At 44.8% G+C, this 27,598-nt stretch overlaps 1 protein-coding gene across 1 annotated transcript in view; it reads right to left on the bottom strand.

Moving 5' to 3' along the window:
* The window catches only part of JADE3 (jade family PHD finger 3), a 54,259-nt gene that overhangs the window by 11,016 nt on the left and 15,645 nt on the right, over positions 1-27,598 (bottom strand). Inside the window, exons 3-8 of the mRNA XM_084289690.1 lie at positions 18,843-18,902; positions 17,686-17,768; positions 7,721-7,878; positions 5,648-5,838; positions 4,007-4,218; positions 2,490-2,657 (exon numbers count right to left, since the gene is read on the bottom strand). Coding sequence (XP_084145816.1) covers positions 2,490-2,657; positions 4,007-4,218; positions 5,648-5,838; positions 7,721-7,878; positions 17,686-17,768; positions 18,843-18,891 — 861 coding nt within the window. The 5' untranslated portion in view covers positions 18,892-18,902. The remainder of the gene's footprint in view (positions 1-2,489; positions 2,658-4,006; positions 4,219-5,647; positions 5,839-7,720; positions 7,879-17,685; positions 17,769-18,842; positions 18,903-27,598) is intronic.

The following is a 27,598-nucleotide window of genomic DNA, read 5'->3' as shown; positions in this document are numbered from 1 at the left end:
GTCTGCCTTAACACGTAGCCTCTCTGTTCCTCCTTCACGTTGTGCCAGGTTCCATTTCGACTGCTGTGCTCCGAAGAAGTTGTAGAAGTGGGAGAGAGATAATAGTGGGGTTGTTGAAGCCTCTTCTCTGTGACTTCCACGGTGAGCTGACATCTCTGCCACCACCCTGCTCTCCGCTGGTAGCCTGCCCCCAGCAGCAGCTAAGGAAAAATGGCTTTGTGCTTCAGCTGACAGCACGCTGACTGAGGGAAGATGTGTCTGCAGTGGGGCCTCTAAGGCAGAGAAATCTTGAACTTCAAAGCAGAGCAAGTTTTCTCATCTCAAAATCTTTCCTTTTTTTCAAAGAACGTCTTTAAAGAAAGCATAGAAGAGCCATTTACACTAAAAGACATTAATGGCAGAAGAATAAAAGGATATAAACCAACGATGAGGGCCCTTTATGAAGTAAAAACCTTCAAATGTCTCAATCAGCCACATGAAGGTCAACAAAGCCTTTTGACACCATCAGCTTACCAGGGGAGGGAGGGAAGAACCCCCACCCACATTTTAAGAGAGTGCTGAACGAATTAATGAAGGACAATAAATCCCCACTGCAACCACGTGCAACATTGCTAGCCTACACTCGGTGACTCATCGAGCCCCTCTTTGAAGGTTTTACCACAAACATGGTTCTGGCTCACTTTTCTCTGCCTTCGGCCTTGCTCTGTCTCGTTGGGGGCACAGTGGGGGAAGCAGCAGAGATTTTATCATGTTTGTTTCTTCTGGGGCAGTTCCAAGGGAATATGCATCGTGCCATAAAGTATCTCCAGGTCTTCAAACTCTAGGCCTTTCCAGTCCAGTGATCACATTATGCTACAGTGATTCTCCAGAAAGGAACCCAGTATTTTAACAGAGATTCCCAAAGCTTTCTTTGGCTTCCTTGGTGACTGATTTTTATTTTTTCCTCCTACAAACAGCAATGCAGGGGCCAGAGAGGATGAACGGACCCAAGAGACGTTTCCCACCTCTCCTGGCAGGTGCCACCTCCTTGCTACGCCTGACACACTCGGCTTTGCTGCAGAGGGGAGGAGGTGCCTGAGGCCTGGAGCCGCTGATGGCTGCGGGAGCAGCTGGGTTTGAGCTCTCCCACTTGGGTGCTCCCTGGGCTTCCCTCCCTCAGCCGGAGGGAGGTGTGCAGGCAAGAAGGCAGCACTGGCTCCCCGTCCTGTGCTCAGCTGCTTTCCAAACTTGCCTGCTCCTCTTCTGTTGTGGATGACATCAAGGCAACCGCACACAGAAAGGACCGCTGAGGAAAACCTGTCTGCTCAGACAAATGCACTTCGGAAGTACAGAAGTCAGATTTTTATTTATTTTAATCTTAATTTTTTAATCTAATTTTTAATCTTAATTTTTTTAATCTCCCCCCTCTGCTCCTTTCTTCCTAAAGGTGGATGAGACACCAGGAAGTACACGCTGGCCTGAAGAGAAAGCAGAACTGCAAAGATAACCTCCCTGCAAAGCAGACGTATGCCTGTGACAGAGCTAGGAAATACACACAGCATCGTGATACCACGTTAAAAAAAATAATCCAGAATCTTAGCATCTTCCTCGTGAAGTTTTGCAAAGGCAAGGCCTGGCTGCTTCGGAACAGAAGGCTTGAGAAATAAGGCATCCCCTTGGTATCACAGTGCCAACAGCTGTGGCTACAGCTTCGTGCTAAACCATCCACTGTAACGGATTTGTGGATCTTACCAGAAGGAAAACAAATACAGATCTGAGCACAAAATTAAACAAACAGCCCATCTATACAGGAGTGAATATTCCAATTTACACAATTATAATGTGATGCTAACCTTGATTCTAAATAGAGCAAGTGTAAAGCTTCGTTATTGAACTTCACATACGTGCATGCAACTAAAGCCTTTTCTTTCAAAATATAGTGTAGGAGATTTTTCTTCTCCCCAGAAGATAAGATTTTTCTTCTCTTCAGAAAAAAATCATTCTAAAATACCTTAACCGCAAACATCTGCCCATCTCAGAGTTCATCCAGTACAAATCATGTAGTATGTTTTCTGCTTTTTTCTTAAAAAAATAAAATAAAATAAAAATAAAAAAATAAAAAAATGAATGTATTCACACAAATTATACACCTAACCAAGAGAGCACACATTTATGAGGAGCTAAGAGAGGCAAGGAAGCTGCAGTTATGAAGCGAATGCTATCTTACATCAGGAAGCCTTTCCAGCAGGTCACTCAGGTGCCGCAACGACACCAAGGAGTGCTTGCTCAGTGTGTCGGCGGGGGAAACGGCCAACAAAGGGATTAATCTCTCTCTCCCAGCCTTTGCAGGTTCTGCAGACTCAGAATAAAGCCCAGGACTAAACCATATAGATACATTAAAATCATGAGAATGTGAAAAAGCAAAGGAGGGAACAAGGAGGAGGAAGAAGAGAAGGAAGAGGATAGTAGGGACCACAATACAGAAGGACGAGGCAGAAATTCAGATTTACCTCTGGAATCCAGAGGGCACAGCTCACGTGCGCCCACTTGGTCCCTGTCCTGGTGGCTTTCATGGCACCTCCTCGTTTGGGACACAGGAGGCACTGGGGGTGTATCCCCAGCACGCAGGTGCGGCACAGCCAGCTCCCTTCAGGGACTTTTAGGATTCCGTAGCACGCCTTGGGAGAAAACAGGGATTGAGATCATTGCACTAATAGGATTTCACGTCCAAACATTAATTTTCATACGGCACAAAGCTTTCAGATCCTAAAGGCACGGTTTGGCCTTTGCTTAATCCTTCTCCAGTTTTGTTACCTTAAAAGGAGTCAGGTGATCAAAGAGATTTACAGCCTATAAAACAAATGCTTTCTACACCTGCTTCTTCTTAAAGTGTGTGTCTTGGTATTGTTTGTTCACAGCACAGAACAGCCATTGTGACTGAACAACAAACACTGCCATTAAGAACCTTCAACTTTGCATTTAGCCGCTTTTTAAGTTTCTGAAGAAAAAAAGGAGGCATCTCTTTAAATTAGCTTCAGTATGTATGTAGCCCTTCCTAAAAATCACTGTTTCCTATCATTAACAACTTTACAGTAACATAAATCTATTTAGATGTGAAGCAGTGAGCTGGTTTTTAACGCACATTCCTCTCATGCCTAGAGAGAGGGGGCCTTTCCTGAGTGAAATCCTGCATTACAGAACCACCAGGACAGACTAACCTAACGCTATTTTCATGTCTGACTGTTGCAAAAACCCAACAGGGGGAGCTGTAATCTCAATTTTACCAGTGATTTATTTTTTTCCTGTTCTGAGGCACGTTCCCACCAACACTCTTTCTATTACTGATGCAGAAGTGGCATTATACCAAAAGATCACATTTAGGAGGCTGGAGACGGACGTAAACCGTTCCCTAATTTAATCCAGCTAATGAGTGGGGGTGGCCTAGGCTACCAAACCAGTAGCTTGGCAATCTGGCTGAGCTGGCATGAGAGGGCACTGTGAAGGAGGAAATCTCTCGCACTCCTCCTCCCCGCCTCCAAGCGGCGTGATGACGAACAGACCTGAGGCTGCTTGGTGAAGCAGGGCCCATCCAGATAAAAATTGAACTGATAACGCTTTCTGGTTGCTGCCAGGTTTTCTTAGCAAGTTAACAAGTCAATCAAGGAGGGAAAAACCCCAGCTCTTAAATAAGCTGTCTTTAAATTCTTTACATATAGGCAGGCAGCGCTCTCCACCCTGTTTATTTTCAAAAGGAGGGTTAATAAAGGGCTTTAGGGTCACAGAGAAAGCGCTTGCAAGTCCTGAGGATGCTTCACGCTCCTGCTGGGTGACAGAGGTCCACACACAGACTGTGCTTGGCCACTTACCTGCTGTAACTCCCACAGTACAGAATTTGGGCTTGGTATTGCACCACCCTCCTTACCCAGCAAATGGCAAAGCCCTCCACGTTTAATACCAGCTCCAATTCCACACTTGCCAAGGTAAACAAAGACCAGAGGACAGTGTCAACGCCTCCACAGGCACCAACCTGGTGGACGCAGATGTTACACTTGTCACAAAACACCATATCATTCCCATCTTCGCTGTCAGGGGACCGGCACACATCACAGATGACATCTTCGTCGTACTCTATGCCCAGCCCTTCTTCAGTCTCAATCGCGTGATTCATGTTCTCGTGGCAGTGCCGCTCCAGCACTTCAATCGTCTTTTCCATCGTGTTTTCATCCAGGGGCCCGCACCCTGCAGTGCAGAACGGGGAGGGGGGAATTGGGAGACAGTCAGGCGCTTTTGACCCAGTCTGAGAGGCAGACATAAAGCACAACTTCCAGCAACTACCACAGCATACACGACTTAAATTTAAAAAGCCTTTTATCAGTCACTGGCTAATTTTAGCAGGGTTTTATAAATACAAACAGAACGACTATTGAAGTAAAAGTCTGGGTTGTGTATAAGACAAAAGACATCACTCCAACTGCTGGACAAGGAGATAGCTGCTCATTTTGATTTCTTGTTGCAACTGATAAACAGGGAGATGGAAAAGATAAATGACTGCTAAAACAGAGTGCCTTCTGGTACTAAACTGTTCTCTCCAGTGCCAGAATGTTTCTTCCACTCCCTGAACGTAAAGGATCATGGTATCATTCAGGTGGGAATGGGCCTTGGAGGGATCCAGCCCAGCTCCCTGCTCAGAGCAGGGCCAGCACTGAATCCAGATTAGGCTGCTCACAAACACACCCAGTCAGACCTTGAAAATCTCCAGGGATGGTGATTTCAGCCCCAGAAAAGCCATGATCACTCTTGTGCTTGGAGGAGAGTGTCCTTAAAGCCCTGCTATCTCTCTCCAGCAACTTCACCCTTCAGAGTTGCCTCACTCCCCACCTAGCAGCTCCCCAGATAAGCAGAAGCCTGCTCTCCGTAAGCCCAGGAGCAGAAGGCTATTTCCTCTCTTTGCTCACCTCAGGATCTCAGTCTCTGCTATTTCGCACCTGCCACAGCCAATGCCCCTACCAATTAGCCCATCCCACCTAGTTCCTCCTTCTTTGTGAACAGGAGATGTTAAATATCTCCCTTTTGCACTCGTCCATGGAAGAGCACCAGCTGCACAGGCCATCCCACCGCAACCCAGTTATTCCAGCAATATCTCCAAGATTATTTTCCATAGTTCACTCCACCTCAAAGCCTTCTATACCCACAACTCACATGGAAAAAAAAAAAATAGCAGATTTTAAATGGGCTAGCATGCGTGCAACTTAATTATTCTGTTAAGAACCCAGCATGTCAGCTCCTCAGAACTCTGTATTTTGTAGCAATAATATGTACAAGTTTAAAAAATGGAAGCATGTGTTTTTCCTATGCAATATTTTTAACTTTTAAAGCCCTAAAATTAATTCCACCTGGTTTGGGCTCTTCCCCTCCTGTATCAGCCTGCAGACGTTGCACGTGATTTTGGACGTGAAGAAGTTTCTAGGCACAACAGGTAAAATATCAAACGCTAACTGATCCAGCAACTCATTTTAAATGTTTTTATAGCTGTTCATTACCTCGTTTTTCCTAGCATTTCCATCCAATTCTCATTCAAAGATCTTTAAGGAATCTCACACAGCAGACTACAACTCAAGCAGCAGCAGTTAACTGCCGCTTTAAAAACTAGAACATGTTGTGAAATTACCCATTTCAGTAAGCTCTTCGTTTAGCTCCTGGAGCCAAAAGATGTCCATATCATCCAAGTCATAGCGACACACCGATTCTGCCAATTCCAAGATGTTGATGTAACCTGGCTCTGTGGGCTCCTGGCTGGAGCAGTGGATGTACTTCCTGGGTCGTGTATACAGTACTTCTTTCACTTTTTCTGCTACAACCCTACACATGAAAATAAAAAGGAAACAGGGAGTTAGCTCCAGCTTTTTAAGATTCAGCCTTGAAAGACATGAAATATTTGTTATCAAGTGCAAAGAAATCTAGCATCTCACAGATTTTAAACTAGCCTGTGAGTGAAGCCAGGGTGGGAAGACAGGATTCTGTAAATGTCATTTCTTCACATGAAATATGTTAAGGTTTGCTACATAGACGGAATCATTTTTAAAATGTAAGCCTGTGCATAATATTTTCAACTTAACAAATGCTACTAGCATGGCGATGCAAATGTTTTTGAAACACAGAAAGTATTATGCCAAAAAACCCTACAATCTTTGTTCTGTCTTCTTCCTAAACGATAGAAGGAAATCTTGCCAGCTTACAGTCCTCAGGATTCCAGCTTTTTCAGGAAAGCTTGATTTATTCTGCTGCAGCTAGGGAGAGGAGGAGGAGATGTTTGCTCTTCATTGGGGTTAAGCAGTCTACCCATATTTTATATGTGACACTTCATCCACGTTACATAACAAAAATAATACATTTGTAAGAACGGTTCTGTTGCTGAGCAAAAACGTAGAGGGGAAAAAACAGCTAAAAATCATCCAGGAAGCAAGGGGGGAAAAAATACGGGTATTTTTAACCTTTCAATTATTTTAAGAGATAAAAATTAGTGCTTGCCTAGTAAACTAGCCTATGAGAACGGAGAGACTGACCCTAGCTAGATAAAGTCCATCTTTCTCTGCATTTGATGCGAGAGGCCCTGCATGTGAAAGGAAGCCAGGGAGATACTGAATGGAACAGTGCCATACGTGAGAAGCTCTGCGTGCTTTCCAGAGCTTGCCCTCCCCGGCACCAGCAGAAAAGAAAAGCTGTGGGAAACAAGGCCAGAGGAGGAAAGAAGGAGCAGGCAGCAGCCGAGCAGTATCCCACATAATTCTAACTGGACAATGTGGGCTGTCAATGTCAGCACAAACAATGCTCCTCTGCCATTCTTCTTCCCCCCTTCACCTTGCTCGTTTTTTCTCGCGTTCCCTTGTGAGCTTTTCTTTTCTCTAGTCCAGACCATTCCGTATCAATTTTTAACTCTAACGTAATACTGCTGGTATGAGATGCAATATATTTATTTTTAATAACTTGGTACTGACAATAGCCCCAGTGGAAATTAAATTATGCTGGCATCAGCGCTTTCACTGGACAATTCATTTATCTTCGTCTTGAAGACCATACTGGCAGTAATACCTCTACACTAAAAGACACATTTTCCACCAGGAAAGGTTACAGGACTACACTGTTAGGTTTTCCTGGTCTAAACACAAGACCAGAGGACAAACAATCTGTCTCCTGAAACTGGCATCACTGAACTTGTATATTGATCAGAGGCTATTTGTGGAAAAAGATAGCAGAAGGAGTTAAAGGCTCTGGCAACACCAACAAAAATTGTATTATGTGAACAAGTGAGTAGTTTGATCGGGTACCAGCTATTCCTGAGCGCCTACTGTTCTATTTCTTCATGCTTTATAGGGAGGCTTTTCAAGTAACATGAAAGCAACGCAAGATTTAGGTTTATTTTTAATTTAACTTTCCACACTTAAAAGAGAAAACAGATTTAACCCATAGCACCACGAGACTCAGGAAAAAACAAAATCCCCTTTTTACACTTGCAATGTAGATACCATCATGGTATCTAGACAGAACCAGATCTGAAGTGCCACAGAAATGTTTTCCAAATTGGTGCTTGTTTGGCTTAAAAGCATGCCTGGAGGCTGCTGCATTGGAGGTGTAACCGTAACAACAAGGAAATGTGGGCTGTGTTTAGACCACCTCTTTTTTGAGAGGCCACCTTCTCTGAGCTCACATTCTGCGCACATGCTTGATGTGCAATCGCTGTTACCTGAGAGAAGGCTGTGGAATTGTTTCTGGACTGGCTGGAACTTGGACTCCTTTCTCCCATTCCTGTTTCCACGTGTCCGCAAAGACGTAATATTCATCGGGGTTCACATGGTGAGAATCCGGTAGTTTCATGGCACTAATGAGATCCTTGCGGAACACCTGCAAAGGAAACCCAGGGAGAGGAGAGGCTTGAGAAAAAAGATTTCCACCAGGGGAAGCAGTATGGATTTTTCATAATCTACACTGAAACAATGCGCGTATGTTGTTAATTTTTTTTATTTTTTATTTTTTTTTTAAAGAGTGCTGGCACACAAACACATTAATTTGAAGTCATCTAGATTATTGACTCTTAACATACCAGGTGCAGCAAGGCAAGAATTTTCAGCTAACTCAAAACCACACTGCTGCCTGAAGCCTAATCAGAAGGAAGAAAGCAAGCTGCTGCAGGTTACCAAGGGAAAGGGGGAAAGGAGGCCTGTACCTAGTTTATTTATAATATCACTTTCAAACAGCTCATTTTACTTGCCAGTCTGCATGCTTCATCCCAACTTAGGTACAAGGTTGCATATCTTTTTCCTCCGCTCAGTCAAGCTCTAATTGTCATATTCATCATGAGCTCAGAGCAGTTGCCATGGCAAAGTTGATGTACAGGCACTTGCTCATCTACTAAATCCATTTGAAGTTTTACTGGTCAGGATCTTCAGGATTGAAGACAAACAGCTGCCTACACTGAAGCACGAATTCTGCCTTGCTTTGTGCCTGAACCCCAGCAATGCCACCACGAAAATGCAATCCAGCCTCAGGACCCCTTAGCAAAGCTACGTGGTGAAACACACCAGCGTAGGCCACCCGTGACAAACCTCCAGCTCTAACACCCAGCTCCTGGCTGCAGAGGATTCCAGTTTGACGAACGTGCAACCAGGATTATCGGCCGTCTCACAGCTTACTTGATGTAAATGCCTGTCAACTACAGGTGCATGAAATTCAAATAAAGGGCAGATGAATTTTTTATTTCTTTTTTCCCCTTCCCACTGCTACCCTGCCCAAGTTTAACATCTATAAAAGCAGAACAGCGACCGCAGCTTGGTGTTGGGGACACATCGCAACTAATTAATTGTGTTATCATAATGAGAAATCAAATCCTCAAAGGGCAATAAAATGAGAAGGGAAAATATCCCTGCAATAAGCTGTGGCAGGTTGAACTCTCTTCTTACTAATTCAGTTTTATAGCCAGAACAGTAATAAAATACTTCAGAGCCAAATATCTTCGCGTACCCTTTTCAATTTGACAGCACCAGACCGGTTAATGCCTACTGCAAAAATTCTCAGCTGTTCTTGGAAATCATCAAGAAATCGTTGTAACAAAAAAAAAAAAAAAAAAGGCACTACACTTTTAAGCAGAAACAGGTATTGAAAGAGGCTGCTGATAGCTCAGAGCACAGGAGTTGCTTCACTGTGCACTACGTCTGCATCGCTCGTAGGCTGCCAGGAGAGCAAGTTAACCTGGAAGCTCAAAAATAGAGAGCAACTAAAGCCTCAGTGACAGGAGGGAAAGCATTAACGCTGTAAGCATCCATTTTAACACAAGCAGTGTCTACACAGCAAAAATAAGATGTGCACTGTTTTAAGCCATTGTAAAGAAATTGTAATTTTTTTTTGTTACGAATACAGAGCCAGGTTTGTGAGGCACTAACATGGCACAGTGCCAAAGAAACCCATAAGGAAAAATAATCCAATAACTGAGAAATGCAATGGTTTAATCATTACAACGTATATTCCTCAAACCTTATCTGAGGGGTTAAGTGCTTTACAAACTACCTTTTAAAGCGCTGAGAAACACAGGTGTAGAGTGTTACTTATCAAAACCGCTGTTTTTTAAACACTAAATGAAAAATGCTCTGAAAGGCATCAGTACTCCAACTACATCTAACTACACTGCTTAGCAGCAAATTCGTCTCCTGATCGTCCATTATATATGTGAGCTGTATCATCTCTATTTTTAGAGCACGAACTTTATTTTTTGCCTGGCCACACGGTCACCACGCAGCAACATTAAGCTCTCCACCTCAAGTTGCTGAAGTTTACAGTGGTGCTATCACTGGAGGTCGAAGATTTAACCAATATAAATGCACTGGTTGAAACCTTCAGGGATCCCAAACCCAACTAAGATTTCCTAAGAACGCTTTCCTTGCCATTCACACTTACAGCACGAGTCCAGATGAGCATTTCCTGCAGACACCTGGAATCCTTACAGAGACACCACGATCTCCAGCTCTCATCATCCATCATCTCTTCACGCAGCCCATCTTCCCACAGTAAACATTTTTCCTTATCAAGTAAATTTTACTCCTGCAGTCAGCCTCAAGGCTACGAGCTGAGCCAGCTCAAACAGCTGACACGCGTTCAGGATTTAGACAGCCAACTTCTCCTCATGGTTGTGTCTTTTTGGACACTTACTGCATCCATGAGGCAACAGCCAGCGCAATGCAGAGCACAGCCTCTCCTCCTGGCAGCAACCCCTTCACTTCCAGTCCGCGCTCGCCTTTCAGTCACAGCAGTGAGCGTCAGTCACCCCAAAGCACCTACATTTCTAGCCACACACAAAACACAAGCCTTCAGCTGTATTTTAGCATCATCTGTAGTCTCACACAGATCAAGAAGAGCTCAATAATGAGCGTGCCTAGGCTAGCACTGTGTCCCCACCCACCTGGGAGGATTCAGGGCCCCTCGCGTGAGGCGGCTCGGCCAGCGCCATGACACGCGCCTCGTACCTCATGCGGCAGGGCCCTGCCCAGCGCAGCCACAGCTGCCAGAAGCCACCCGATGGGGGCTGTACACACACCAACAGGAAACATCCACCTGCTGGAAGCCTCCTCGGAAGTCAGTGTGACAGTGGGACGTTTAAAAAATATTTTTGGCAATTGGAAGCGTGAAGGAAGAGATGAATTTCAGCCCTGCTTACCGTGCGAGACTGCTCGGTCTGAACCTCTCCTGTCACGTAGCTGCCAGGAGCTTTACAGTTTCAGCTGAAAATGGTGCAGCAATTTGTCTGAATGAAGCCAATGAAAAACACGCTTGCTTATGTCACAATAAAAATACCAAGCGTTTTGTTGAGAAACTGTACAACTTTTTTTTTCACACTTTAAAGCTGGGACTCAAATTTGTAATAGGAAACCTTGTTCTCTGGTCTTTTTGCTCTGCAGTGAAGTCTGACGAGATTTTCTGAAGCAACGAGAACAACTTAGGAACCACTGCAGAGACATGCTGTTGTCTCTAAGCCTTTAACAGCCTAAATCCTACAAAAATTCTCCACAATAAGCACGCTCTGCTCCTCCGCGGCACCAACACCAAGCTACAGTGAGACCATAGGCCTGTGGATGGAAAGATAGGGTTCACGTGTTTTATTTGTTTTTCAGACTTCGGAGTCCTATTTGTAAATTATGCTAGAAGTGCATGTCCAAAGGAAATGAACTTCTTGAATCAGGAGTTTGTAATTGTGGCACCAGGAGCTGTCTGACTTCAACATGAACTCCTTCGGCAAACACTGGGAAAATTCGACATTTGATCTTCCTCACAGGACCCCCCACTCCCACGCTGACTTTGGGAATAAATCAAGGCTATCCACCAAAGAATATGACTTCCTGGGCAATATCCTTATCTGCTAAAGATATCGGGGAGGCACATGCAATGCTACAGAGAATTATAGTGAAATATTAGTACCAAAGACAGAGATCGGGTCTTAACTACACGACAGCCTTCTACAGCCTCCATCTTCACTGAGCCACGCAAATACCAGATCTGCACAGACCTCGGGAACGTTTTGTTTGCGATCAATGCAAACCTGAAGCCACATTTAGGGGGGGGGGGACAGGGAACAAAAACCTCCTCCCCCCTCAAAAAGAAAAAAAAAAAAAAAGAGTCAAAAACTTAATTTAATACCTCCCCTGCACGCTTCTACCGGCGGCAACTGATCCTATTGCTCATTCAACTTACTTGCCCAAATGCTTGTGTCAGTGAGAGCGAATGGATTGGGTCATCTCTTAAAAATGGTAAGAAAAATCCTATTTCTTCTCATGACACTGAGCTTTTCAGTATGTGACCACCTACCTCCAGAACTCCACCGCGGTAAGGTGCTCCCATGGCCATGTAGGCCACCGCTGGGAGCCACGTGGCAGAGGTTTAAGTAAAGCACATGTTAACCGCTCTGCTGCTGTTACAATTAAAGCAGGATTTCTCCTGGATTGCATCTAATTGCTTCACTCCTCAGGCTTCCCCTGGCGCCTGGCAGAGCCCCGGAGGAGTCAGCAGTACACACTTCATTTCCTCACGCCGGCTGTCTAGAGAGTCAGAAGTCTGGCTGTCCCAGAAACAAAGTAGCGATTTTTAAAAGGCAGGAGGGAAAAAATATGCCTCTCCCCACCCAGATTTCCCCAGAAACATGACCTCAGAAACATCCTCAGTATCCCACTCTAGAAAGAGAAAGCTGAAATGCCCAGTAGGTTTCTGATTTTTCCACCTCCTTCACAACCCATCCTGAAGGCCAGAGATGAAATTCCAGGAGCCAAATACCCATCCAACAGGAGGCATTTTCTCTAAAATGCAGAGTAAATTACGTAAGAACACAAGTTTTCCATCAGGTTTTCGGGCATTTTTTATACACCTCCACAATTACCTTCTTTTTCATCCCAAAGTCACCCATCAAAGCTTACTGTCCTGTTGTAATTTGTAATTCTCATGTTTAACACCATCAGCAAAAATTAAAGTCACTTAAAAAGCATCAGTTTATACCTAAAATCACCACATAAATAACACGGTAGACAAACTGTAGTAAGACAAGCATAAGGCAGCCACATAATATCTGAGTACAGATAATCTAATCTAATACATGTAGTGTACTTCAATTTTTGTATAGATGTTTCACATCTGCCAAAGACTGCCCACCTACAGGGAACGGAGTTGTAAGGAACACACCACTTCCCAAAATTTAGTGTGCTCATCCTTGTGAGGTATAATTTGTCTCATTAATACACTGCAACCTGGGCATTAATTTCTAATTTAAGGCACCTTATTACAAAGGAGGCTGGAGTCTCACGACAGCACGGGTTGGTTGGTTTGTATTGTAGCAAAGCAAATAGAAGTCAAAATAATTGTGAAACGGCCATGAAGCTACAGCTCCAGGCATGTATACTGACTGGACCGAAAAACTAATGATGTTCAAACAGCTAAAGCAGACAGAAGTGTAGCGTTCAGCTTGTACTTCTCAAACATCTAAGTAATTTGGCCGTGCCCTGCAGTAAATCCTAACCATCAAGCTCCTACTCCCTAAAACTATTTCCAAGGATTAGCTGGGACTCGAGCAAATGAAATATCGCACTTTTCTTTGGAGCAGCCATTAATCTTCTCAGCCTCTTTTACTAGTGTTTATAGGAAAAAACAGGAAATCAGACACTAAATCAACCCTGCCGAATGTCTTATCTCTGATATCTCTAACAGCACCATCTCAGGAGCCAGAAGCACATGCGAGAACCGTGTAAGAACACATCGAGTTTCCTCCTGGTTGCTAATCAGACGTAAGCTTTGGATTTGGGGATTAAACTCAACAATCAATTTTTAAAAATGGTATTAATTAAACAAGATACTTAGAAAAATCTGTACTCCTTGCCATCCGTTTAATTCCTTTTTTAATCACGTTTAATTCTCAGTCTCCACAACTTCCTATGCAGATGAGCTTCAGTCTTAATTACATGGTGCACGGAAAAGGACATCCTATTAATTCCAGCAGACTTCCTAACTTTCAGCCTCATTCATATTCTCCCACCCTTCCTCCCCAATTCCTCCATCACGAGGAGGGGCAGGACTGAAGCTCTACCTCTGCTTTTTGCAGACCATTTGAATTTTACTATCATGCCTGCGCATTCGGTCCCAAAGGCAGAACAGCTCAGCCTTATCACAAGCAAACTTCTCCATGCCCTTGTGCATTCCGGCCACCTCTTGCTAAGGAGTTCAAATATCTTGAGATGGTATAAAAAGATTAAAAAAAAAAACAAAAAAAAAAAAACAGCAAGGTTGCACCTCTGATTTAGATGAAAGTATTATTAGGTTTTTTAACCAATTAACCCACGCAGGCTACAAACCAGCTCATTAAAATCAATAAAGGATGTTGACCAGAGGTCTTGAGAAGCCCGCAGAGATGTCCAAGCTGTTGCAGTTAATTCAGGATCTTCTAAAGCACGCACAGAAAGGTGACGGACTCCTCTTCTATTATGCATGGGGCATGCCAAACGATATGATTTAATCATATTGCCCATTCATTCACAGAACAAAACCAACCACTTTCCAACTGCAAAAGGAATCCATTTTCTGCTCAGAGTCTAATCTTGCAGGGTGCTCCTCAGGATCAAGACCTACAATTTATGTGACAGTTAAACGCTACTAAAAAAAGTTTCACATACCCCAGTAATGAAAGCAGACCATTTACTTGGGGAAGACAAGCTACATTTCACATGATAACACAGCTGTCGCTATCAGCAGCGAGGGATTAAAAACTACTATTGCTGTGGGATTCGGAACCCTATTTGCAGAGAGAGGTAAAATACTGCCACCTTAGATGGGCAGGGTTTAAAAAAAAAAACCCACAACACATAATCCTAACTTAACTCTCCTACAGTATAGAGAGGGAGGGAAGACTAAAAAAAAAAAACAAAAAAACAACAAAACAAATCATAAGTTTGAGTGTCACATAAATCTCTTTGGCTCTTTTGTGCCCCCACTAGCCTGGGGGAAAAGAACTGGTCAGTCCTTCAGCATGGGCCAGCTGATGGGTTTTCCCTGCAAAAATGATTTCAGCTGTGCTGCCATCGTTTTCCGCTGCAGCTTCCAAGGAGACGGGAAACAGCAAAGTAGGGGTTTCATGCTGAGCCAGGCATCCAAGTGCCTCCTACCCTGCTACTCCCACGCAGCCGACTGTTCAGACCTGCGAGTCCCTCCTGTCCAGCTTCGAGCCCGTAAGGGGCAACTCCACAGGTTGCACGTGGCCAACAGCATCAGGAAGATCTGGAAAAACTGTTTTGACTTATGCTGCTGGTGTGCCTGTAACCTGAGCACTGTTTAGTTATTCAAAGTAAATGCTATAGCAGATAGCTTAAAGTTCCCATGTCAGTTGTTTGCGATAGATTACAGCTCTATCAGATAGATTGCAATGAGAGGCAACGCAAGGCAGAGCACACCTCAGCCACAGCCAACTTTTTTTTTTTTTTTTTTTTTTTTTAAGTTTTATTTACAGAGGAGCACGACCACTACAAGCATGTCCTGTGAAGCAGCCGACAAATATACTAACCTGTTGGTCACAATATTGAAAATGAGCTTTTATTTGAAGAGGAAACCCAAATACTGGAGAACAGTTGGACTGGAGATGGCTGAGAAAGTAGAAAGAAAGCCTATGTATCCACACACAACATAATTGAGAGAGCCAGGCTTACTGGCACGAAAGAAAAATTAATGTATGAAGACCACGAGCAAAAATATTCCCAAACAGCTATTTATAGCTTTGACCTTTTAGATTTTCTGCATCACTAACTCAAGAAACGTCTGCTGCCTGGCAAGCAGAGGTGAATGAAAGGAGAGCACTGCCAACTTGCTAAAGAGATCCCTTGCTAAAGGGATGCTGTCAGCCTGGAATTTTCAATTTCTATCCAATGGATATTAGACAACTCTTACCACAAAAAAAAACAACTTGCAGAATTACCGTAACGTGATTTTTTTTTTTTTTTGAAGGGTATGTGGTAGGGTCAGTCTTTGCTTTCCAGCCTTGTCACCAGCTGGTGCATTAGCAATCAATTTCAATGCTCTGCTGACAGCAGCACTTCACGCAGTACACCATTGCGTGAGATCTCCAGCATATGCTTTCCTAGGGGTTGGAAGGAGCGCTTGCTTCCAGCACAGGGAAAGGAAAAAATGGAAGGATAGCCAGAAGTCTGACACACAAGGGGTAGAGATTATTACTGTCACCTTCCCATCCATTCCTCTTCTTTATCCTTTTTTTTTTTTTTTGTGGGGAGGGGGAATATTGCAGTATTGCACTTGGGACACTCCTGTAGAAGAGGACATCATTTAAGATTTTTTTTCTTTTTTTCTTTTTTTTTTTTTTTTAAACTGGGAAGGGAGATTCTTAAACAAAAAAGACACCAGAAAAATGCCACCATTACTGGGAGATGATGTTATAAAACACATTTTTTTTTTTAATTCAAAGTGTATATTCCAAATTTTGTTCTTCAAATTTTTATATTTATCAAGCAATAAAGGGTTCAAGATTTTATCTTGGGATAGGCAGAAAGCAGCAAAGAAGGTCACAAGAGGAGGAACTGAAAACACTGCTCCTTTTAATTCCTAGAAGTTATGTAAATAAGAAAACTCGTAGGCTGAACACATGGGCCACATCTTCATAATTGCTGGTACACACAGACGTACATGAAGACAGAATGGAGCGAAGGGAAAGAGAACAGTAATGGGAGCATCCTTAGGAAGACGAGATAAAATTGGGCAGGGAGAAGGGACTGGTAAGGGACTGGGCACTGAAGCGTACTTGAAACAGCACCAAGCCTGGCAAAGCGTTTGTTTCTGTCCCCGCTTACCCAGCCTGGCAAGCAACAAAGCTGCTGCGACGACAAACGTGAGCAACAATTTCAAGACCTCCGTAGCCACGAGCTGTTTTAAGATTAAAATTCTCACAGAACCGTAATCCTCAAAGACCAACGCTTTCAAGGTAAAAAAGCGTAGTAGGGTTTTCTTTACCTTCTTGGTGGCTGTAAACAAACATTATAAAGCTAGCTCTGGCCAATCTGGGTTGTGTGGAAACACTCACACAAGATTCCCTTTTCAGAATGAATCAGTGTGTTGTGTTCAAACAACTCATGATAAAAATTAAGCTTCCAAAGAAAGGACACGCTCTGAAACCTTGCTCCTACCAAACCAAATTCGTCTGGGAAGCAGCATTCCGAAAAGGCAGCACGAAGCACGTTTGCAGAATAGCTTCTGCTCTACGAACACAACCTTTATATTTATGCAGCCTCCCACAGTAGCATCTAAGCAGCTACAAAGCTGCTGTTATGGTACTAAAAATTACTTCTGGGACATAACTCTGGGTTTTAAATTCTACAGAAGCAAAGTGTGTTGTTTTGTCAGTCTTTTTCTCCTCAGTAACCTCGGGCATCAACAGTCATACCAGCACGCTGAAGGATGCATTTGGAGGGGACGTGACAGCAAGCAAGGGGAATTAACTGCAAGAAACATTTCCCCGTTTGCAGTTGTTATCTGACTTCAGCCCTCGAGAAAGCAGGCACCAAATCTGGAGGAAGAGGCAGACAACAAAATCCTCCCGAAAAAGGGCAGTCGGTGGCGATGGTTGCTAGGGTGGATCTGAGCACTGCAGCGCACACGAGTGCTGAAGGAAAAGGGACTGGAGTAGTGAACACCGATCCAGTGACAGTGGTGATAGGAGTAATGGGTAGGGACGGCAATTAAAATCCTTGCTGAAGGTAACCACAAGAGTGAGAAAGTGGCAGATGATGATTAAGCACTGCTCATACGTAACCTGCCCAGTGGGGCGTTCCTGTTTCATCCTAGAGCAGAAAGGTGGCAGCCTGCCCATGCACACACACACCCCAACCACTTCCTTCGCTCTCAAATCACAGATCCATCCCAGCTTTTTCAATTTCAAAAAGACACGATATTTCAGGGGAATAAAGCACCACAAGGTACCGTCTGCAAAGCCATAAGTCATTCTGGGACATCAAACACCAGAGCTCCTGCATTACTCACAGGGTGAGGAAAAACAGTGTCACGGAGCATCTGACAGGTAACAAACTAACGCGCTGGCACCGGTTCAAAGCTCGCTATTTCAAGCCTTAGAAACTTGAAAAACACATGACAAAAACCTACCCGTAACCAATCTTTAACCCTGGCTCTTACCTCAGCAGGTTTCTTTTGTTCATTTGCTGGTGTTTTTGACTTGCTCCTGTATTTAGAACAAGACGAGAAGGAAGTGGAAGGACCTGTTAAGAAAAAGAAAAGAAATAAGAAACAGAACCATTACAGCTCGCTTCAATTCATTTAATTGCTTGGTGAAACACAAGGCACTCCAATCTCCTGAATTATGATCGTTCTTGACAAGATGTGGGCAAAAAGCTCTTCTGCAGTCTGTAGGCTTGATTACAGCTCCTCCTGTTCCACTTGTTCTTTGTAAAACCACAGCGCACCGCATTTATGGGTACATTCTGCTCTGCCCGACACAAGTGTGAGTAAACAGAGACAAGCATGCAGACCACTCTCCCTCATTTCCTTCCTAGCAGAAGTGGAAGGAGGAGCACAACTGAGGACAGAGCTTGCAAGTGCTAGAAAAACAAAGTGAAAAAAAAAAAAATAGCAACGATACTAAAGGGTGCTGATGAGAGAGGCAGAAAAGTACAGCGTGATGTCTAGATGTTCCTGGGCACGGTGCTAGTTCAGTACATGGCTGAGTCGTAATGAATGTGGCAACAAATCCTGGGTGCACGCAGCATGGTCAGATGGGCACGGGCTCCTAGGAAGCAAACAGACCCTGCCACGCAGGGGTTCTCTGCGGGCACGAGGAAGGTGCAACCTCAGCCAGACATGTGCCCAGGAACTCTTAAAACAGAACTTCACTGACTTGTCTACCAGGCCACGGTGTAGAAGGTGAAGAACCAGTGTCAGATACTGCAACACATAAAGGCTCGGACTAAAGGCTGAGGGTCTGTACCGCATGAGACAGCAGGACTTTTGTATGGCCCTAGCCATAGGAAAGCTTCCTCTGGGCAGCAAAGCTTCTCTTGAATTACAGATTTATTTTTCGCAGCTCTGAAAGGGAAAGGCACACAAATTTCTCCTCAAACGCTAAGCAGGCTTAGCACCCCCCCAGGTTTACAGGACCCTTCGCCTGCTTTTCCTCCCGTAACAGGGCTCAGAACATAGAAGACTGGGGAAGGCGAGAAGAAATCAAGCAAGAAACATTGTTTTAATTATGGGAGGTGAAACAGTTTGCCCTCAAACCACAGAAGGAAACCACAAGGGGGTGACAGACCAAAGAAAAACTAGCACAGGCTACTTACTCTCATTGTCTGAACTGTCACTGGTGCTCAGATGCCTGTGGCGTTTCATCCTGACGCATCCTACGGAGAGAAACAGAGTTGGTGGCGACCATCAGAAGAGGACAGGCTGCGTGGACCCCGACTCGCAGGACCCAGCACCCCAAAGGCAGGAGTCCCCCAAAAGGAGAGCTGGCGGGGGTGAAACTGCAGCAGCCAGCGCCCTCCAGCCCCTTGCTGAGCGGAGCTGCAGCACGGCCAGACATGGGTGCAAAACACAGCTCACCTGCAAGGGGAGGAAAACCAAGCCCAAAATGAAGCGAAAGGCAGACATTAAAAGGGGATAATTCCCCAAAATGGTGAGCGACGGCACTGAAATCACCCCGTCACAACTTGGGGGACCCAAGAGCTTGGCTCTGGGAAGCCTGACAAGCCACGGAGGGTATCAGTGAGGATCTGCGCCTTTTTTTTGGGTTTTAAACAAAACCCAACCCCACGCTGCGTAAAGGGAAGAAAAAGGAAAGCGCAGCTAAATAGCCCGCTTGTTAAAGCCTGCACATTAGTTACTGTACAATGGGTCTTGAGATTATCCAAAGACCGGGGGATAAACAGGATTTCCGGATAAGAAAAGCCTATCCAAAGGCTTTGAAGAGATTGCGACCCAACTGTTTGCAGCAGAATTGTTTAATTTAGTGGAAATTTTCAGCAGCCTTTATACTTAAGAGCATGAGTTTGATCGGCGCGTTTAGATACAGTAATCAAAGTTTAAAACTATCCTTTGATCTCTCTTTTATAGAAAGCCATTGCCCACGCTGCTGGAAGCTGAAGAGGGAAACGACGCATGCATTTGTCGGCTGGGTCTACGCACAGCACCTCCGGGTCAGGTATTTAACCGGGGGGTCCGTGGGTAACGGGACAAGGCATCGCAAGGCGGCACGTGCAGCACTTTAATAGCCTTAAATCACCTACAGAGTCCCACCAGGAAACAGCTTAATTCACGTTAATTCCCCTTCTCAGCGCCCAAGCAAGGCAGCCACAGCGCACAGGAAGAGCTGGGTTAAAAAGAGGACCCAAAGCACTGCGGGGTTTCGCTCCCACCGCTCACCGTTCAGCTAAGAGACTGCAAAGCTCTCCGGGGCAAACGCTGCCTGACGTGGCCCAGAGGAGCTGTTCTTTGGACGTGCTTTGGTGGCACCGGGCTTGAAATTAAGCTGTAGGTAATGAGGGATGAAGACGGCCACTTCTGTCTTGCCAGCTCCAGCAGTTTAAAGGCTCCAGGCAGGAGCAGCTCAAATGGCATTGCCTGTGCCATCTCCTTCTCTGCCAGCAGCCTCCAGCTCTGAACAGCCTGGTTGCCAGAGCTTCGGGCACATCACAGGACCTTGGGACGTGCCGAGAGGACGCAGGTAGGTGTGCACAGCCACCTCCCCATTGCCACTGCTTAGCAAGAAACGCAAGCGCTCCGTTTTTACGTGCGGATGAATTTTTGAGCAGCTGTTAAAAGGTGCTGAAAGCTTATGGCAGGAGACTCATCTTTTATAGTCTACATAAACACACGCAGCAATAAAACCTCTTCACTCCGTCTTAAAGACAGGCGGTGCCCAGTGAAAGCGGGGTTAGACACGGGGCCGAGACGTGGCTGGGAACACTTGGGCACCCCAGGGTGGAGAGCAGAGGCAGGAGGTGGCTGCTTTGGGGGCAGAAACAACCAACAAAGCCAACCTGAGCATAGAAAGCACACCTCTGCCAACCACTCCACAGCGATGGAAACACGTCTGGGGAAGTTGTACTTGGGCAGTGGATTTGTAGCAGCTCAGGCAGGAGATTTACACCTCCGCCAGAGCCGAGAGCGGCGGCACAAGCAGTCACCCGGGGTAAGCCCCACACAGCAGGAACGCCGCAGTCCAGCCTGATTATTTTGGGGGCAGCATTAACCCCAGAAACTGCGAACACACAGAGCTACAGCACATCACGGGAGCTGCTCCCAGAAGGATGGGTTATGAAGAGGATCCACGTGCTCCGTGCTCTCTGTAGGTCCCCACTGGGAGCAGGACTCGGCTTCCTCGTGCCTCGCCTCTGCTGCTCACGGGACAGCCTCCGTCACCGCGCCCCGACCACGTGCCTCAGGACTGAATGGAGGAAAGAGTGAATCACCGGGAGGGAAAGGATGAAATGTGAAGGTGAGCAGTAAGCTCAGCAGGGTGCCAGTGCCCTTTCCCAACCGCAGAACACCGGTTACAATGAATGGCACGCCAAAAACAGAACAAAAAAAATAGTCTTTACATGCAAAATGAAAAATCATTTTCAATTTTTTTCCATAATGTATAAGAGATACCTTTTTTCACAGAATAGTTCAAAAAATAATTTAGAAGACTGCCTCAAGTAGACGCTGCTATAAAGAAGAAAGAGATGAGAAGAGATGAGCTGTCATTAAGAACAGGATGGAAATCCTGTACGGTGAGCAGCAAAAGCCATCAGCCTCTCTCCAGATCGCTTTATCTTCTCTCTGGCATTTTGCACGTTTGCCTGTGGAACTTTTGGTCTGGATCTTGAGAATTTACTTCCAGTAGTTCCCAGGCACAAGCTAAGAAACATGAGTGTAAAGCAACTGAGAAATTAAATTCTGTAGCACAAAGGAGGTAAGTGGCTCCAAAAAATCCCATCCCAACCACACACCTCATTTCTCAGCCACCAAGTAATAACTCTCACTACCCTGGAAGGAAGTAGGGATGCTTTGGCGACGGACTCCAAATGTGCTCAAGCCTTATGGCCAAGCATAGATCACCTTAGAAACAAGCACTAGAAGTGGGAAGATAACATGCCTAGATATAAAGCTTTTTTTTTTTTTTTTTTTTTTTTTTTAATATATATCAACAGAAGGACTAACAGATGATGGATCACTTCTACGACAACAAATACAAATTCCAAAGATGCTCACCGTCAGGGATCTTTTGAATGAAAACTAAAACACAAGAGCGACGTTGAGAAACCACCACACAGCAACCAAAGAGGTGCTCGACTCTCCGGGCAACTACTGCAGCGGAACATTTTCTGGAATCGTTTTTAATCCAGTTTCCAGGATGGTTCCTGGACTCGCACCACACTCCACAGTGGCCGAGCCTCTTCTCCCTTGTGCAGTCAGGGCTGGACACGCATCCCTAATCCATCTCCAACAGCTACGGAGAAGGGCCACGACTCCAGACGAGAGGAATTAGCAAAGCTGAAGACACCCTCCTCCCTGGCGTCACCTCACGACAGGAACCCCAATATTTCCCAAGACACAGCCGCTCGCTTCTGCCACCACTCTCTCAGGAGGAGAGGAAAATCAGCATGGCACTGACTAGCAGCACTTCCCCTTTCTGAAGAAGCGGGTTACTGCACAGCTCTCAAGGAAATCAGTCAAGCAGCAGATGTAAATGGCCGACAGTTACAATTTCAGCGCCCCAAGTACCTGCAGAAACACCAGCAGCAAACCCTTCTCCCTTTTCAGGTTGCGTCAGAGCAAACTGCATTTATTCACCAGATAAAGCACCGAGTTTATCCTCTTGTCCTGACATCTCCCGGCATCACACAGCAGTAACAGAGGCAGCAGAAAGCAGGATGAGGTATCACTGAGCCCAAACTCACACGGCACATTACGCGAGAGACACCAGAGGCAAGCACACAAAATGAATCCTTCAATCCATACGGGATTTCTGAACAACACAGAACCTGCAGGGAATAACAGGGCTTCCTTCCTGGCTTCACTCTGTCGAACAGAAGGGTTCAGCACATAGGCGAGAGGTTCAGTACCTGTGGAGAGCCGTACGGAAGGAAGAGGAAACCGAGAAATTCAATGAGCTGCGACGCGAACACACATGAGAGCGGTGAGATTTTATTTCTTTGCATTTTAAAATAGACCGAGCAAAACGGAACTGGCCACGCTTCTAAGGAAACTTTCAAGTGGGATGAAAAACAACCTGCTTTCTCTGTCTTGTTAAAAAGAAAAACAGCCCCTATGTACGTACAACAAATGACAAGCTACGTGCAACTCTCAGACTCACCTTGTGGACTTAATCTGGCTCGTCTACGCACAAAAAAAATGCAGAGGCAGTAGGTAGAAGTCTTCAAGCCTCCAAAATGTGGTTTATGTAACTGTTAAATTTAGATTAGGAAGCAAATTATCTTGAAAGGTCTCCAGGAAATGTAGTACAGTAAAACCATTTAAATAGGTCAAATTTCATAGTCAACTGCCAAGGAAATTACGAAATATGAGTAGAGTTAATACAACCTTTCAAATGACTAGAGGAAGAGAGATCACTCGTGTTTGGGTTTTTTATTATTATTTTTTAATATCCTATCCAATCTCACAAAAAAGGCTATATAAACTGGAAGGAAAAAAAAAGCACCTACTCAGAACTTGGGCTGGCAATTATTTGCCGCAATGAGAAGGTTTGAAAGGTTAAACAATTCAGAGGGAAGCAAGTTCGGGAAACAAGTAACGCTGCTTCTTTGTTTCTCTCTAACCTGAGAATTACACAGCTCAGTAACGTGCCCCTAGCCCTGATGGTCACCGAGCCGTGTGAGTACAGACGGAGGGCGAGTGGTGGCATCACCTCCTGCCACACGGCCAGCAAAGAGCTGAAACCATCCCCGGACAGATGTGTTGCTAGCAAGGCACGCGGCCCCGAGACCACCCGTGCAGGAGCTCCCCAAGAGGTGGGGAAAAAATCAAATCCTGCTCTCTTCTCTGCTTTCTTCACACGTGGAAAGGAAAGCACAGCCTGATTTTCATCCCTCTGAAGAAAGCCGCGTGCGTTGGCCTGCACGCAGCCAGTCAGGTGGGCTGGGCAGGCACTGACATATTCCTGCCCATTGCGCACTCACACCTTTAGCACTAACATCCTGAAGGCGACATGGATCCAACCAGAACCCGTTCCAAGGAACAGACAGCGTCCGAGGGATGAAAATTCAAGCAAGTACATGAACGTGCACGTGGCTGCACTCCCCTCGGCTCCAGCCCCTGCTGCACACAGCACCACTTGTGCACCGACTTGCGAAACAGCAGAACTACTGTTTTCCCTAAAACATCAGCCGGGACTTGGGCGAAAAAGGTGATTTCCTCCAAAATAGTGTATTGAAATTGAGTTAAAACCTGTTTGCAAAATTAAAGAAAGAAGTAGTGCATTTTTTGCTGCCCCAGGGAAAGCTCCTCACCTCCCCCCCAGTGCTGCTCGTGGACAAAAATTTAGGGCACAGCCTCAGGTAGGAAACACAGGTAGGGGACTGGGTGCTATCAGCAAAGAATGCAGAAATATATGCACTATTTGGGATTAAGAAAAACCTGTTTTTTCCATCGACATCATAGACAACAATTCTCACACGCTGCAAGATTCTTAAAATAATCCGGTAATTTTTTTGTACTTGCTAATAAAAAATTAAAGTAGGTTTCGCCGCTCTTGTTTTGTTTTTCTAAATCCCAAGCGATAAAAGCACTGACAGTAACCTGCATTAAATATTTTATCTGTTTTGACTCGTTTATTTCTTGCTATAATGCTTTAAAGAGGCTAACTGCTTTGCTGCAAAGTTTTGCATCGCTAACAAAACCTAATGGATTGCAAAGAAGGCAGAAAACATAAAGATGTGCCTTTATATCCTATTCAAAGGATGAGAGAAAGCAACGACACATTTTCCTATTAGGAAACATTAATTTGACCATTTCTTTCCTCATCTGACAAGCAATGGTTTTCATTTACAAGTTCAAAATAAACAATCTGGATGCTTAAGTTTTCCTAATAAAAAATGGCACCGAGGGGATCATTAGATACAATTACAGAGAACGTCCTGTCACAGCCAGCACTCAAAATATTTGGAATATTCCAGCTCTTTGGTTGAATACTGAAATCCTACTATATTTTCTACTATTTCACTTTATGACACGTTTATGTGCAGTTATTAGTTCTCTATGTCAAAACACGAAAACAAAAACTTAAAGGAGTTGTTAGTGCACTTTTTGGTGTTAAAAATGTTTATAAAGACAACAAACTTTGTCTTAATATCCGCTAAACTCAAATTACTTTTAATGGCCAGACAACTAATTTAACGTTATGTGCTACAAGCTGTAATACGCAAGGCACCAAAGACATCTCAGTCAGATTTAAACAGATTTATGAAAACATGATTAGCCTTCTAGGCTCCTATAAATCACCCATCTCAAGTGGGAGACGACAGCCGGGAGATGTGCTGCCACATCTTTACTCACAGGTGAGAGCTCACGTTCAGCCAGCTGCCAACCAGCACTCCCAGGTCCTTCTCTGCCAGGCAGCTCTCCAGCCACTCTTCCCCCAGCCTGTAGCTCAGCTTGGGGTTGTTGTGCCCCAGGTGCAGGACCCGGGGCTGAGCCTTGTTGAATGCCATGGAGTTGGACACAGACCGCAGATCCAGCCCAGGGAATGCCACTGGTGACAGGCCACCAACCGGACTGAGCTCCGTGCTTCATGACCCTGTGAGCCCAGACATCCAGCCAATTCTTCACCCAGCGAACAATGCACCTGGCTAAGCCCCCAGCAGCCAATTTCTCCAGAATCCCAGGAGAAAGCACCAAACTGCTTGCTTACTTCACTAAAATCCAGGTAAACAACATTTGCAGCCTTTCCCTCACCTGCTAAGCAGGTCACCTTGTCCTAGAAGGAGGTGAGGTTAGTCAGGCAGGACCTGCCCTTCACAAACCCACGCTGGCTGTTCCTGATCACTCGATTGTCCTTCATCTGCCACGTGATGGCACTCGGGATAATCTGCTGCATAACCTCCCCTGGCACCGGGGTCAGACTGACAGGCCTGTAACTGCCTGGGTTCTCCTTCCTGCCCTTCCTCTTGCTGTCTGGTTTCAACTGCTGCACCCACAGAGCCAGATGGAAAAGCCTTTGTGGATGAGCAACACTAATAGATCACTCATTTTTCCTAAGAGCTAGGGAGTGTCTCCTCCCTCCCTTTGGCACCGCTGGAGAAAAAGTATTTGCAGAACACAAAGCTCCAGCTGCACGGGGAGCGTGCCATGGCTTTAGGAGGAGGGATGGAAGAGTGAGGCTGCCAGGCTGAGAAAAGAGGGTGCAGAGCAGGAAAAAGCTGCCACAAGCGGTAAAGAACGGCAAGCAGGATGAGGAGACGACTGCTCCTCATGGCCCCAAAGGCCGGGGGCGCACAGTTACGAGACAAACTTGAAACAGAAGTCATTAAAAGCAAAAAAAGTAATTTTTTACACAATTGCTATGGGATGCTGCAGGGGTTGAGGAGTAAACAGACTGAAGAGAATTAGGCAAAGGGATGACAAGGGCTATAAAACACAATGTGTCAGCATCAACCTGCCATCTCCACAATCCCAAAGTCAAAAATTTACAAGAAACAGAGCACACTCTAGAGCTTTACAATGGTTTCCTTCCCTAGATGCCCACTGTTGACCATTATATAGTAACTGGTATAGTTCAGGTATAGTAACTGGTCTAAATCCCTAATGAATCACCTCTGTGAGCTGGATTATTATTTGTTTTTAGCATTAAATGGATTGGTTCCCAACCTGATCTCTCTGAACTATAGATAAGTGGTCTATAGGACCATGGTAAATACTGAAATGAGTGTATTTGTCAGATAAAATTCTGACTACAAACAGCACTACAATACGATTCTGATAGCTGCTGCCCTAGCTGACTGTGTTAACCACTGCTCGCCAAAGAGAGCTACTTTGGTCAAAACGATTAAGTACAAGTTTGGGTCACTTCGAGTATGTCAGTGTTTGTTTTTAAGGCAGATTTAATAAACATTTTATACAAATAGAGTCTATGTGCACCTTAGTGTACTATCCATCCAGGACTTTCTTTTGGAGAACGCAAAAGAATGGAAGGAAAAGCAAAGAGCATCCTGGAATAACACAAAACCTATGTGTATGCGTGCAGGATATATATGCATGCACACACACACGTACACAAGTACGTATATGTGTGTAGCCATATAAACTGTTGTGCATCCCAAATCCATGCAAAGAACAGTCTCTGCCTTACCTTATTGCCTCTGGAGGTTCTGCCTTGCATACATTCAACACTTCAGCTTTAAAATCACCATCAGGAATTGTTAAATTCACTCGTGAAACCTGCACAACTTCCATATAGCTATCAAAGAATTGTTTTTAGGAAAACAGCTGCTTTGAAATCTGTTACTCTGGCATTTTTTATCATTTTTAGTATCTGCCACGCAGTAACAGAGATGCACCTATTTATTTCTATTCTGAAAGTCACGAGTACCTGACAGAAATACCTACGGACACACGTAGTTGCAACAAGCCTTTACTCCATTTTCCAGGTTGTGCAGTGAAGCTCGTGCAGTTAAAGAGAACACTAAAAAGGATGTGCTGCAAGTAGTTAAAAATGGCTGGGTCAACTCTAAGCTGAAGGAGATGCACATAGAAGTCTGTTAATTATTCCTCTTCTCCCCCACCACCAAGCTTTTACTCTACAGAGATGGGATCCCTTCACTAACAACATTTCCAATCCCACGTCTGAAGTTTAAGAACCCACTACACTTCAATTTCCTTCCATGTTTCCAAGTCTGGATAACTAGCACGGTGTTCTGAGAGTTCCTACAGGTTTATCAACTCAAACCTTTCCAAGATACACATCCAAAGCTGTTATGCCTCTCTCCTCACTCTGAGGGAAGTAACCCAAAGCCAGAATTTTGTTGTCCTGTGTTTGAATTCTGTAAGATAACCTCTTAAAAATCTAACTGAAAATCTGAACTAGTCAGAAAAAAGT

The sequence above is a fragment of the Netta rufina genome (assembly GCF_964035555.1).
Source record: "Netta rufina genome assembly, chromosome: 1".
NCBI classification, from domain to species: Eukaryota; Metazoa; Chordata; class Aves; order Anseriformes; family Anatidae; genus Netta; species Netta rufina.
The sequence above is the reverse complement of the archived record's forward strand: the minus strand, read 5'-3'. Positions and strand labels throughout refer to the sequence as shown.